Consider the following 13,959-nt stretch of genomic DNA (forward strand, 5'->3'; position numbering starts at 1 on the left):
TTCTTGGCAATATCGAAACACCTGACTAGGCACAGGCGACTTTTATGTTCTTACCCCAGATGTTTTTAACTTGAAAATCTGTCTGAAGAAATTAACTCCACCACCGTACCTTTGCTGGTCCACATACCGGATGGTGCTGAGCTGGGAGGCAAAAGATCATCAGATAAATTCAGCACTCCCAGCACAGTCCTAATTGTCCGACCCTAAATAGAGTCAGTTGCCCTGCGCTGCTTCACTGACAAATACACGCTTTGTGTTGGTTGGTGATGCTGGAGGAGATAATGTTGTGTGCCTTGATCGTATCGTTGCAACAGGCAGAATTACTGGGGCATTTGCTGGAGTTTTTCTTGAAGAAAGTTTAACGTTGAATTTTCGCTCGGTCCTGCGCTGATGGGATTAACGCAGACTTGGGGTTTACACTTTTTGAATTTGAGATACAGTGGGTTCCTGTTATAGTGATAACTTTAGCCAGCATTCTAAATGACTGATCAATATATCAGAAGATAGCATCCCCAACGTGTAACGCTGATGCCCTGATCCACTGCGCTGTTGGGCAGTACTAGTCAACACTCACTGACACTTTCAACAGCTTGACCAACTGACCACTCAGTCTCTCCTTGCTGGTTTCTTGCTCAGCCTCTCTTTCCCTAATGTGCTGCTCCGTCTCTCCTAAAATCAAACTGGACATGCTTGGCTCTAGAAAAGGCTCAGGATTGGTCTTTAAATTCAAGTTAATTTTACAGGTAATGTTAATTTGGTAACATCTTTAAATCCACGTTAGATACTTGATTCCAAAACAGCAAATCAACTGGCCGAATGGTAAAAGCACACTTCCTGGCAGAGGTCACGCAGATCATAAACCATCTCCCGCAAAGCTTTGTACCGCCACTGCTAGCTCCTGTTTGCTTTTTTCTCCCTGTCTCCTTATGGTTACAATGAGTTTCCCAGCATGTTCTTTTTGGGAGTGGGAATTTCGAGCTCATTAAAGCACATTTTGACATAAAACCTACCGAAGCATTCATTAAAGCCACAACAAGCACACACCTGTGAATTCATTTACATCAGCTAAGTTACCTTTGAAGTTTCCTTGCGGTTTGGGCGAGACTGTGGAAGCCCAGTGGTTCACCTGTTTTCTCCCCCTCCTTCATCTTTCTGTCTGCTGGGATATCCACACGTCAGACTAGGGAATGGAACACTTCCCATTTCAGTGTCGGCATTAAGTGCTCCCAGGTCGGCTGCCTTGTGGTCAGATCCGAGTAAAACCTCCTCTAATCTGTACCTCTATACCAGCCTCATGAAATGCCCCGCCCTCCCCACCGGCTACACCAGTATGGCCTCTCTGGCAAATTAGGGGCGGTTTTGCGCTGTGGGACCATGCCCATTAGGAATTGGATTGAGGGTCATTTCACATGGAATCTTTACCACCAGCAGTCGCAGGAGACTTTGAGCCAGTCAGCCTGGGATGGAATTAAACTCAGGTCCCTTCAGTTATGTGAATCTTCTACCTCTGTCTGTTCGACACAAGCTTTAGCGCATATCGCCCGTCCGTACTTGGATTTTTAGTATGCGACACGTTAGTACATAGTGCGACAGTACGCAGAGTTTTAGTGGCACTTCAGTGCGTGGTGCTTTGGTATATGGTGCTTCAGTACGCTGTGTTTTAATACGCTTTGTTTTAGTTTGCGGTTTAGTATATGACATTTTTAAAAGGTGACATTCTTTCTGGCCTTTACAGCGGAACTGGGCAGAGCAGAAAGGGATGGATTGACACAGCCAGGATTGTGTGTTTGACCACGTTACTAGTGCAATGTTGTCCAATAGAAATCACTGAGACACGATTTTAGCCACATGCACTAATTTTAGTAGAAAACACCTTACACACAATACTAGTAAATGTCCTTTGTGTTTATTTATTTCACAAATATCTACCACCATTCAGTGCGAAACTTTGCAGTCTTTCTCTTCCACTAAAGTTTGGAATTCTGGCGTGAGTATTTCAAAGACCACACCTTGGTGCAGCTTCTAGGTTTTTGTAACTAAGGAAGCAAAGCACACAGAACGATCGAAAAACACTCGCACTCTCTGCTTTTCTGTGTTACCTTTTTACCAACAAACGCACAAAGAGGTTAAAGATCACTTACATAAGCCGTGCGAATATGAGTATTGAGATCACATGCCTAATGACACTGTCTATTACTCATTGTTATTTACTACTCAAAAGTGCAATTAGCTACAGCTGGATTCCCAATTAACCACATGTGGCTGGTGACTAACGTACTCTGTACTAATGTGGCAGCCTTGAACGCATTCCAGATCTTTCCTTATAACGTAGCCAGGTTGAAAAATGTAGCGACAGAAATCATTAGGATGGAACCAGGGGACATTGCACCAGTGAGCTGACTCCACGTGTCTCTCTTGATTGCAGAATGTCCCAGCAGCAAGTTTGGAGTGAACTGTCTGCAGCCGTGTGACTGTGGGGGGGCCCCGTGCGACAGTGTGACCGGAGAATGCAGCTGTCCAGCCGGAAAAACAGGCCTTGGCTGCGAGAAAGGTGAGAGGGCAAAGGTCATGAGCTACGTTTCATTTTTGGCTTCTCTCCGCTAATGTGGTCTGAACGGAATTATAGTAAAAACGAATTCTGAAACAGTTGTAAATAATAAAAATGATGCTCCCTGCCCTGACACATCCCTGAATGTCTCTGCCGCTTTATAAAAAAAATTGATTTTCTTTCTCGCTGTTGCTCAGCTTAGTCGCTTCAGGCAACGGCACACGTACAGTCCCCACCGCTTACACCGTCTGCACTTATCACGGCAGCCGCCTATATCGGGGAAATAGCGCTAACCGTTCACCATCGCCATTGGCGTCATTACAAGGGCATCACTTACAACGTATTAAGCCCGCCGGCTGTATCGGGCACTTCAATGAGTACTTACCCTACACTTACCCATTTTGAAAGGCTCTGCTGATTTCAGGCAAAATCGGGTCTTCAAGCAGTTTCAATCAGCTCTTCGCACCTCCCTAAAGTGTGATTACCTCAACGATGAGATTCTGCATGCAACTGCTAACAATTAGGAGAGACAGTCGCTCAATGGAGACTTGTTTTTTTAAAAAATATGTTGCTTACTGACCTTTTTTGGTACTCGCGTATAGCGAGCAAATTGTGTTAACACCACCAAGCCCCCCTATAAGCGGGGGGTCTGTATTGTGTCTCTAGTTTTGTGGGTGTTTGGGTAGATTGAGAAAGCCCCACTCCAAGGCCTGAGCTCATAACCTAGGCTGACCGTCCAATGGCCGACAAGGAGAGAATCAGGCTTGGGCGCGATGCCCTCTGCAGTTGAATAGCCAGCGGACGCTCGCTGTCCAGGCCCACTTTGGCAAGGTACCAGAGGGTGACTGGCACTTGTGGACCCATAGCCCACAGCATGAGCCAATCCCTTTCAGGAGATAAGGGGAGAAAGTTGGAATGAAAAGGCTCCCAGTGCAGGCTGCATCATCTGCCTTTAGGAACTTCAAAACTACTTTTTAAATGTTCTTAGGAAGTTTTTTTTATGCAGAGGAGGGTTTGGAGATTCTCATTGCAAAAATAGGTATTAAAACATTTTTTTTGGCATCGATCCCAGGTGGTATTTATGCCACATTGAGTTTGATCAGATTTTTCCCCACATCCCCGTGTAACCATTTGTGTTTCTCTGATTCGTCCACACAGAGTGCCCAGCAGGTCGCTGGGGCCTGGCCTGCCAGGGGAGCTGCCCTGCCTGTGAGAACAATGGGACCTGCAGTAAGAAGACTGGGCTGTGCACCTGTCCTCCAGGATTCATGGGGAAACTGTGTCAGAACAGTAGGTGCTCTGCCGCTCACAGCTCGGTGAAAAGAGGGTAGATCAAACGTGCCCGACTGAGTAACTAGCTCTCTTCATCAGAAACCCGGGGTTCTGTGCCCCCCTAATACCCCAGTCCAAATAGGGCCCACTCGCCTCGACAATCTGGGCCTTGAAGCCCAGGCAGCTCAGTCCTATTTGTGTTTATATTTCTTACGGGTTTGTTCTAGGAACATAGGAACAGGAGCCATTCAGCCCCTCGAGCCTGATCCACCATTCAGTTAGATCATGGCTGATCTGTATCTTAAACTCCATCTATCTGCCTTGGTTCCTGAACCCTTAATACCCTTGCTGAACAAAAATCGATTAATCTCAGTTTTGAAATTTTCAATTGACCCCCAGCCTCGACAGCTTTTTGGGGGAGAGAGTTCCAGATTTCCACTATCGAAACCTATGTCCCTACGTTTGTCCCGCTTGAATCTTTTGGTTCTGAAGATTTGGGAAGGCCGGTTTTTTTTAGCACTGTTGCCTCCCTGGTGGATAAATCGTACACCACACCAAAATCTTGAGATCGCCCGGAATTAATCGGCCGGGAATTCCCTCGGAGTTTCTCCTGCATAACTTTGGAGGAGGTTTGTCAGAAATTTACACGCATCAAAGGAGGTATCTGCTGAGGTGACGGCGGCAGAGCGGGATTTAAACTTTACACGTGGGCCCCACGGTGAGAGATCTCTGGCCTAATGGATAAATGGTCCGTTCCCCAGTGGGCAGATCTCCACCAGGGGCAGCAATTGGGCTCAGAGCCCCTTGCCCAGGGAGGGGACCAATCAGACAAATCAGATAGGGGTATCTGCCCCTGACCGCTACCTGGTGACTCCTGCTGAAACATTGACATCGGGCGAGAGTAGGATTGGGCTTGGCTGTGATGCCCTCCACAGCTGACTAGCCAGCGGATAACTCACCGCCTTAGCTCGCACATGAAGATTGGCCACTCGGGTGAGCTAACCATGGAAGCGTACCTCAGCAAGACTCCGGGAACCGGGGATCGGGGATAGCGGGGGAAGTAAGAGAACTCAGAGCTGTATTGAAGAGTCACACATTACTGGTTATAGTGCCGTTAACGGAGTTTGATGCAAGTTATAGGGAGGTTAAGGGAACATGAAGCAGGTTATTGGAGTTTGACAGAGATCTGGGTGCAGTTAATTGAATTCGATGCAGGTTATGGCGAACCTAAAGGTGTCTGATGCAGATCATTTTGTTAGCCCTAAGTTTAGTGTTTGATTCCTTGCAGACACTGACTGACCGTGTGCGTTGCCAGTGTCCTCTGTGTTTATTTCAGGTCTTTGGCATTTGCGTTTTCTCTTTTTATCTTTTCATACCCTGTGACGCTGTGTGCTGCAACATAATAGCGGTGGAATGTCAGGAAGGTGCCTGTAAGTACTTGTCGACTACGCTCACTGTGGCTCCAGGGAAGTCTCCCCGCAGAGTTCTGTGCTGGAATTGAGGACAGAGACCTGACTGAAGCTGGTGTTCTTCCCATTGCCGGGAGGGTGTGAGGTGACTTGCGCTCTTGGCTCTGAAAGAGTGAGCGGGTGGTTTGCCAGCATGTGCCGCCATTTGGAAACTCTGCTCCTGGTCTTAGACTCCTGGATGCTATTGAGCAATAGATCCTCCCGCGAGTTGGCGTCTGTCCAACGAATGGCTAGGCTGCTGCTTACAAATAGGACCAGACGCCCTCAACTGGGGAGGCGAGGATTGAGGGACGTAAAGACAGCCAAAATTACTGCTGCAGATCGGGGCGGTTTAATACTGGTTATCGTGCAGTTAATGCAGTTTGATGCAAGTTATGATGCGGTTAATGGTTGAGTTTGATTGAGATTATGGTGCAGTAAAGGGAGTTTTACGCGGGTAATGATGCAGTTATTGGCGTTTGACAGAGATTTGGGTGCAGTTAATTGAATTTGATGCAGGTTATGGCGAACCTAAAGGTGGCTGAAGCAGGTCGTTTTGTCAGGCCTAAGTTTAATATTTGATTTCTTCCCTAATCCCGATGATCTTGTGATGATTAGACTTGGTGAGCTGAGCAGTAGCAATCCTGAATGATGGAACCAAGATGAAAGAATGCCTTGGGATTTGACTGATACAAGATCTGCTTTTCTTTGTGTTTTGTTTCCCTGACAATGCCAGAATCTGATGAATTTGATGGGCCTCGATGGGGAGACTACGGCCCCCATTTTAACCTAACCCGCACGATTCAGGGCAGCTGCCTGTTTTACACCCCGCCTGATTTTATACTCCGTTGTAGAGGGGGTGTAAACTGGGCTTCTGACCCCAACTTGCCCTGTTCCTGCTGGGTGAGTAAGGTTAAAATCGGGGCTTACAATAGAGAAATAGAGCCCCAGCTGGAGCAGAGACACTCTCCATAGGAGAGGAATCCGTGAAATATCCCAGCTTTTATAAGCCCTGAAACATGGCAACTACAGCATAGTGAATTCATTGATGTCACATGAATGACACAGTGATGCTGTTTCCCCTCCTTTACCTTATTCTGTCTCCTCCCTGACCCAATCACAGGTCACCACCCCCCCCTCCCACCTCCCGCTATGTTCCTTTATTGAGGACAATCGAGCAATCCAGCCCCTGAAGATCTCCATGGACATCGTCAATGTTGCACATTGGTTGATCCAACAGGAAGCTCCCCAACCCCCCTCGCTCCCCAACCCCACCTCCCCCAGCCTAAGGAAGACTTCTACAGAAACCGTTAACGCCACTCCTTGATCAACCCTCCAAAGTCTACAACCCCCATGCCTCCTCCCGAGGAACTTCCTTCCCAAAACACTGGCGGTCTCCATAGATGCCATTAATCCCTGTGCATAATTGACCTGTTCACCCCCCCACCTCACTCCCCCCACTCCGGAAGTGTGTCAGTTCCACAGCCTCTAGAGTTAATGCTTCTTTCTAGTTGACCTGCAAGGAAGTCCCTTCACCAGCCCCTGGAGATCTACATAGACCCTGTCACTGTTACTCCTTGCCTAACTCAAGAGTAAGTCCTATTCTCATCTCTTCAGTTCTCCGACCCTGTCAGTGCCGCTCTTTGGTTGATCCCACTCCCACCTGTGAGGCCCCCTCCCTAGAGATTTTTCTCTTCCTCTCTTAAACACAACCGGAAGCCAGAATACAAGTGCCAGCCAAGGCTTGGAAAAGAACTCGGAAAAACAGGGATATTTATTACAAAGAAAAGACGGACACTGGCTGACAATTGAATTAAATATAAAAATGAAACAAAAATAATCTCTGTGATGATGTAATATTTTCATTGTGATTTTTTTCAAACTCTCAACCGGAACTAGATGCGAGTTTATTTCTCTCTCCCAGCATGCCCCACAGGCCGACATGGCCAGGGGTGTCAGATACGATGTGCGTGTGAGAACGAGGGGCAGTGCCACCCAGTGACAGGACGTTGCACGTGTTCTCCGGGATGGACCGGTCATAACTGCAGGAGAGGTAAGAACATTAGTTAGCCGTCTAGACCCTAAGCTCAGGAATCCCCTCCCCAAACCTCCCTCCCTCCCCACCTCTCTCTCTCTCTTTGACCAAGCGTTTGGTCACCTATCCTAATGTCTCCTTCCTTTGGCTCGGTATCAGTTTTTTGTCTGATTATTCTCCTGTGAAGCGCCTTGGGACGTTTTAATACGTTAAAGGCACGATATAAATACAAGTTGTTGATGTTGTACAAAGAATGGGCCGTTCACAGAATCCTTCAGCATATTGTTTAATACACGGCAGTGTGTGTAGCTCATTGGTGATGGGGCAGCCTGTGTTAGGAACATTAGGAACAGGAGCAGGCCATTCAGCCCCTCGAGCCTGCTCCGCCATTCAGTTCGATCATGGCTGACCTGCACCTCAACTCCATTTACCTATCTTTGCTCCATATCCCTTGATGCACCTACCTAACAAAAATCTATCCATCTCAATCTTGAACTCCAGCGTTCACAGCCTTTTGGGGGAGAGAGTTCCAGATTTCCACTACCCTTTTGTGTGAAGAAGTGCGTCCTGATTTCGCTCCTGAACGGCCTGGTTTATGTCCCCTCGTTCTTCATTCTCCCACCAGAGGGAACAATTTCTCCGTAGCTATGATGGTAGAAGTGAGCCGCCCATCGAGCTTTACAGTATAGTAGGGGGTTGGCTCCAAGTCAGTTCCGTATCGTTCATGGTATCATAGTAAGTACAGCACAGGAGGAGGCCATTTAGCCCATCGTGCCTGTGCTGGCCCTTTGAAAGAGCCATCCAATTAGTCCCATTGCCCTGTTGTTTCCCCATACCCCTGTAAAATTTTTTCCCTTCAAATATTTATCCAATTCCTTTTTGAAAGTTACTATTGAATCTGCTTCCACCACCCTTTCAGGCAGTGTATTCTAGATCATTACAACTCACTGCGTAAAAAAATGTTTCCTCATCTCACCTCTGGCTCTTTTGCCGATCACCTTAAATCTGTGTCCTCTGGTTACCGACCCTTCTGCCACTGGAAACAGTTTCTCCTTATTTACTCCATCAAAACCATGATTTTGAACACCTCCATCAAATCTCCCCTTAACCTCCTCTGCTCGAAGGAGAACAACCCCAGCTTGACAGAACAAAAGCACTTGAGCTCCACCTAGAGGCTCAATCTCCTTCCAGACATCAGCTCCCAATCAGCACACGCACGTATGCTTCTCATTACTGAGAAACCAAAATAAAAAGCCAAGGCCCGTAGTGAAAAACGGCACTAGTGTAAAAAAGAAAAAACGAGATGAGATACATCTTTGTGCGTGTGTATCTTTACAGAGACACATCAATAGAAACTACACTGAGCCTGTAGGTTGGGGAGAGGGGGACCTTTTACTTCATGCTTCTCTGCGTTCACTCCATGAGCTGGTTTGTTTATCTTCTCTCTAGTTATCTATTTAAGCAAAGCAAGTAGATAACAGAAGCAATTCATTGGCAGGGTGTAATGATCTCAGCGCATTTTCAAAGTGACTTTACCAATGTGTTGGACATTACACCGAAACGTACCATGAAGTATCTTGTGAAGTGCCTTGGGACATTTCACTACCGCATTCATTGTCCGTCCCTAGTTGCCCTGAGAAGGTGGTGGTGAGCCTTCTCATTGAACCGCTGCAGTCCTTGTGGTGATGGTGCTCCCACAATGGTGTTAGGTAGAGAATGTAAGGATTTTGACCCAACAGTGAGGAAGGAACGGCCAATATATGTCCAAGGATGGTGTGTGATGATGAGGAGAACTCGGAGGTGATGGTTTTCCCATGACGCTGCTCTTGTCCTTCTTGGCGGTAGAGGTCGTGGGGGCTGGGGGGTGCTGTGGAAGTAGCCTTGGCAAGTATCCAGCAGATAGTATCTAGTGCGATCACAATGCACCAAAGGTGAAGGGGGTTGGTATTGAATCCATTGGCAGGGGACCGATCAAGAAATCTGCTCTGTCCTGGATGGTGTTGAGCTTCTTGAGCATTGTTGCGGCTGCACCCATCCCAATGAGTAGTGAACGTTCCATTACACTCCTGACTTGAGCCTTGTGGATGGTGGAGAGGCTTTGAGGGATCAGGAGGTGAGCCACTCGTTGCAGAGTACGCAGCCTCTGTACTGCTCTTGTAACCACAATGTTGACGTGGCTGGTCCAGTTAAGGTTCTGGTCAATAGCAATCGTCAAGATGTTGATGGTGGGGGCTTGGCAATGAGTTAGTAACCAGTAAGCTCTGCCAAGAGTCTCATCAGTGAATTGCCCAGAACATTAATCCTTGTGTTGTTTATTTTAAGCCTGTGATGCAGGTCGGTGGGGTCCAGACTGTGTGAACACCTGTGACTGCAGGAACAGTGATGGGAGCTGCAACACTGTCACAGGACAGTGCATCTGTGAGGCAGGCTTTACCGCTCAGCGCTGTGACCAGAGTAAGTACCGTTTAGACATATGAGGCTGGAGGTCACTTCATGAACTTGCCCTCCCAGGGCTGAGTGTCGCGTTACCAGGACTATCAGGAATCCAGGCCGACTCCCCCCTTGCCACGGTTTTTAACGGGTGGTCAATCATTGGGCGTGTGCTCCCGAGTTCCCAGTGTGTGAAGGTCAGCACCAGGAGTGCGCATTCGTGAAGTGACCTCGATAGTGTGCCTGTCTGTAGTACGCAGAGACTTAACAAGGGCAACTTATCACTCACCCAATATCACTAAAACAGCCTCACTTAAAATAGATCCCGTGACACTATTTGAAGGGAGTTCTCCTCGGTGTCCTGGCCAATATTTATCCCTCAATCAACATCACTAAAACAGATGATCTGGTCATTATCTCATTGCTGTTTGTGGGACCTTGCTGTTTGCAAATTGGCTGCTGCGTTTCCTACATTACAACAGTGACTACAGTAATTCATTGACTGTGACGTTCTTTAGGGCGACCTGAGGTCATGAAAGGCGCTATATAAATGCAGGTTCTTTCCTCCTTACCTGCACGGTGCTGAATAAGCATTTTGCCTACATAACAAGAGTCACTGCATTCCAAAAGTAACTCATTGTGTGAAGAACTTTCAATAAGGTGTTATTTAAGTCCAAGTATTTACTTGCTGTAACTGTATACATTACATGCACTAAACTGAATACATACCACAACTTGTCAGAAATTGTGTCATGTAGAATTACATAGGATTTTACATCACAAGAAACAGGCCATTCGGCCCAACAGATCTATGCCAGTGTTTGTGCTCCACATGAGCCTCCTCCCACCTTACTTCATCTCACCCTATCACCATATCCTTCTATTTCTTTCTCCCTGAAGATAGGAAACGCTTTTATACGCAAAGAGTGGTAGAAGTTTGGAACTCTCTTCCGCCATCGGCAGTTGATGCTAGCTCAATTGTTCATTTTAAATCTGAGATTGATAGATTTTTGTTAACCAAAGGTATTAAGGGATATTGGGCTAAGGCGGGTATATGGAGTTAGGTCACAGATCAGCCGTGATCTCATTGATGGTGGAATAGGCTCGAGGGGCCAAATGGCCTACTCCTGTTCCAATCTTCCCATGTTCCCTCATGTACTTATCCAGCTTCCCCTTAAATGCATACATGCTATTAACCTCAACTACTCCTTGTGGGAGCGAGTTCCACATTCTCACTGCTCTCTGAGTAAAAAAGTTTCTCCTGAATTCCTTATTGGATTTATTAGTGACTCTCTTATATTTATGGCCCCCTGTTTTGGATTCCTCCACAAGTGAAAAGATCTTCTCCACGTCGACTCTATCGAATCCCTTCGTAGTTTTAAAGACCTCTATCAGGACCCCTCTCAGCCTTCTCTTTTCTAGAGTAAAGAGCCCCAGCCTGTTCAGTCTTGCATAAGTATTGGTAACTGTGCTGTGCTTGCGATTGCTGTGAGTTCTGTTTGGCTGTGGTCTGATTTGGCTATATCTCTGCCTATCTGTGATGTGGGGCTGTTTTTCTCATCAAAGTAATAGTTCAGATATAAAAATAATTCACATCTGGGAGAGATTTAATGTGCAATTGGTCCCAGTGAGCTTGCTTGGCCCAGCACTGTGGCACTTACAAGGGGCACCATTTTATGCCAAATTCCACAGAAAGCAAGTCAAGTGGTGAGAGGGGACGAGTAATGGATATCTTTGCAACTGTAACGCTTTAAATAGTGAACTTCCTCCGCAGCTCTCAAAATACTGATAAATATCTCCAAACGTCTGCAAATCTGGATTCCAATGATGAATGTTATAAATAATAATTAATATAGGTATAGTGGGACCCTGTGTGTGCAGGGAAGGGGCCCCTCGGTCAGTCTCCAAGTGTAGTAAGAGTCCCTGCATAGTATAATTGTTTTTATTTTTAGTTATAAGTGATGACCTTGGGGTTATAATGGGAAATTAAGATACGGTAGGAGACTCCTGTGGAACTGGCAACCGGATTGATGAATGACATTCATTCAGTAATGGCTTGGTCTAAGTTTAGCAGCAGGGGTCCCAGTTAGATCCAAACTCAGGGATTCATGGTAGTTCATGGAGGGAGGGGAGAGGAGTCTTGTTTATCAAGCAACATGCAGGATATCAGTACAGGAGCACCAGGAAACCTGGGTGAAGGGCCACGGCCCATTGTACGGGACATCGCCAGGGTGGAATAAAAGAAGGACTTGCATTTATATAGCGCCTTTCACAACCTCAGGACGTCCCAAAGTGCCTTACAGCCAACAAAGTACTTTTGAAGTGTGGTCACTGCCGTTCTGTAGGCAAACATGATAGCCAATTTGTGCACAGCAAGGTCCCACAAACATCAGATGAGATGAATGACCAAATAGCTTGTTGCCGTTGGCTGAGGGATGAATTTTGGCCAGGAGATTGGAAGTGCTCCCCTGCTCTTTTTTGCATAGCGCCGTGTTAATCCACCTGAACAGCAAAGGGGGCCTTGGTGTAAAGCCTCATCCATAAGACAGCAACTCCGACAATGCAGCCACACTCCCAGCACTGGGAGTGTCAAGCCAAGCTTACGTGCTCAAGTCTCTGGAGTGGGGTTCGAACCCACAACCTTCTGACTCGGGTGAGATTGCTGTGCGACTGAGGCACGGCTGACACTTAATAGAGAAGGGGAGAAGTTACAATGTCAGGCCCACTCTGGCCACAGGGGCTGGGATCTTTCACCCACCTTCCAATGATACCTGGGCAGGCATATTCAAATGATATTCAAATGGTGGAAATATGTCATCCAATGTATATGCTTTAACGTGACCCATGGCAACACCAGACATAAGGAACGCAGAGAATTAATTTGATGAGCTGAAGTGTTTCTCGCGCTTATATTCTTTAAAGAAAAACCTCCTCTTCAGCCAGTAACACAACATGGGAGCAGGCCTCCCATTCCTTCCTCAGCCATCCTCCATCCTCCAAACTCTCTCCAGGGAGCCTGTTCGGTGGAGACTGGAGATCCCCCATAATTATACTAATGACCCTGAAGACAGAAACTCAGTCGGGATCAAACATGTTACCATGCCAAACGTGTGCCAAAACGGAATGTCTGGGCTGGTGTCTCTGTCCCAGACTAACTTCAGTTACCACGTTTCTTGCCTAGCATAACCCAGTTACAGTGTCTCAGGCCTAGTCCTAACCCCAGTTACAGTGTCTCAGGCCTAGTCCTAACCCCAGTTACAGTGTCTCAGGCCTAGTTCCTAACCCCAGTTACAGTGTCTCAGGCCTAGTCCTAACCCCAGTTACAGTGTCTCAGGCCTAGTTCCTAACCCCAGTTACAGTGTCTCAGGCCTAGTTCCTAACCCGGTTACAGTGTCTCAGGCCTGGTCCTAATCCGGTTACAGTGTCTCTGGCCTAGTCCTAATCCCAGTTATAAGGTCTCAGGCCTCGTCCTAATCCCAGTTAGTGTCTCAGGCCTAGTCCTAACCCGGTTACAGTGTCTCAGGCCTGGTCCTAACCCGGTTACAGTGTCTCAGGCCTAGTCCTAATCCCAGTTATAAGGTCTCAGGCCTCGTCCTAATCCCAGTTAGTGTCTCAGGCCTCGTCCTAATCCCAGTTACAGTGTCTCAGGCCTAGTTCCTAACCCCAGTTACAGTGTCTCAGGCCTAGTCCTAACCCCAGTTACAGTGTCTCAGGCCTAGTCCTAACCCCAGTTACAGTGTCTCAGGCCTAGTCCTAACCCCAGTTACAGTGTCTCTGGCCCACGTTTAACCCCAGTTGCAGTGCCTCAGGCCTTATTTTTCTCTCTTTGCTCAGAGTGCCCCGATGGTAACTATGGATCAGGCTGCCGATACCGGTGTCAATGTGACAATGGAGCCGCGTGCGACCATGTGAGTGGAGCCTGCAACTGTACAGCAGGCTGGCTCGGAACATTCTGCGAACGAAGTAAGTAGCACCTGCGCCAGTTTTGCCAGTTTAGTGACTGCAAGTGAAAAAATGTGGCTATTGCAGGAGCAAACTAAATAAAAGGGAAAAGCAATTGCATCTTTTGTGAACGCAGCGTTAGAAATACAACCTGCCATATCTCAACTCAATGAACAAAGTGAAAATGTCCCTCACATTTCTGTGGACACTGATATGGTACTAGATCAGTGGACTGAGTGTGAGTGGGTGTGTAAGTGTGAGTGTGAGTGTGTGCTGATCTGGCG

General features: G+C 47.2%; 1 protein-coding gene across 2 annotated transcripts in view; it reads left to right on the plus strand.

Moving 5' to 3' along the window:
- LOC137300960 (multiple epidermal growth factor-like domains protein 6) overlaps window positions 1–13,959 on the plus strand; it is a 292,410-nt gene that overhangs the window by 253,258 nt on the left and 25,193 nt on the right. For both annotated transcript variants that reach the window (XM_067970253.1, XM_067970254.1), the window contains 5 exons: window positions 2,426–2,551; window positions 3,707–3,838; window positions 7,193–7,321; window positions 9,626–9,757; window positions 13,568–13,696. In XM_067970253.1, coding sequence (XP_067826354.1) covers window positions 2,426–2,551; window positions 3,707–3,838; window positions 7,193–7,321; window positions 9,626–9,757; window positions 13,568–13,696 — 648 coding nt within the window. The remainder of the gene's footprint in view (window positions 1–2,425; window positions 2,552–3,706; window positions 3,839–7,192; window positions 7,322–9,625; window positions 9,758–13,567; window positions 13,697–13,959) is intronic.

This window comes from Heptranchias perlo, chromosome 32 (genome assembly GCF_035084215.1).
Source record: "Heptranchias perlo isolate sHepPer1 chromosome 32, sHepPer1.hap1, whole genome shotgun sequence".
Classification (NCBI taxonomy): domain Eukaryota; kingdom Metazoa; phylum Chordata; class Chondrichthyes; order Hexanchiformes; family Hexanchidae; genus Heptranchias; species Heptranchias perlo.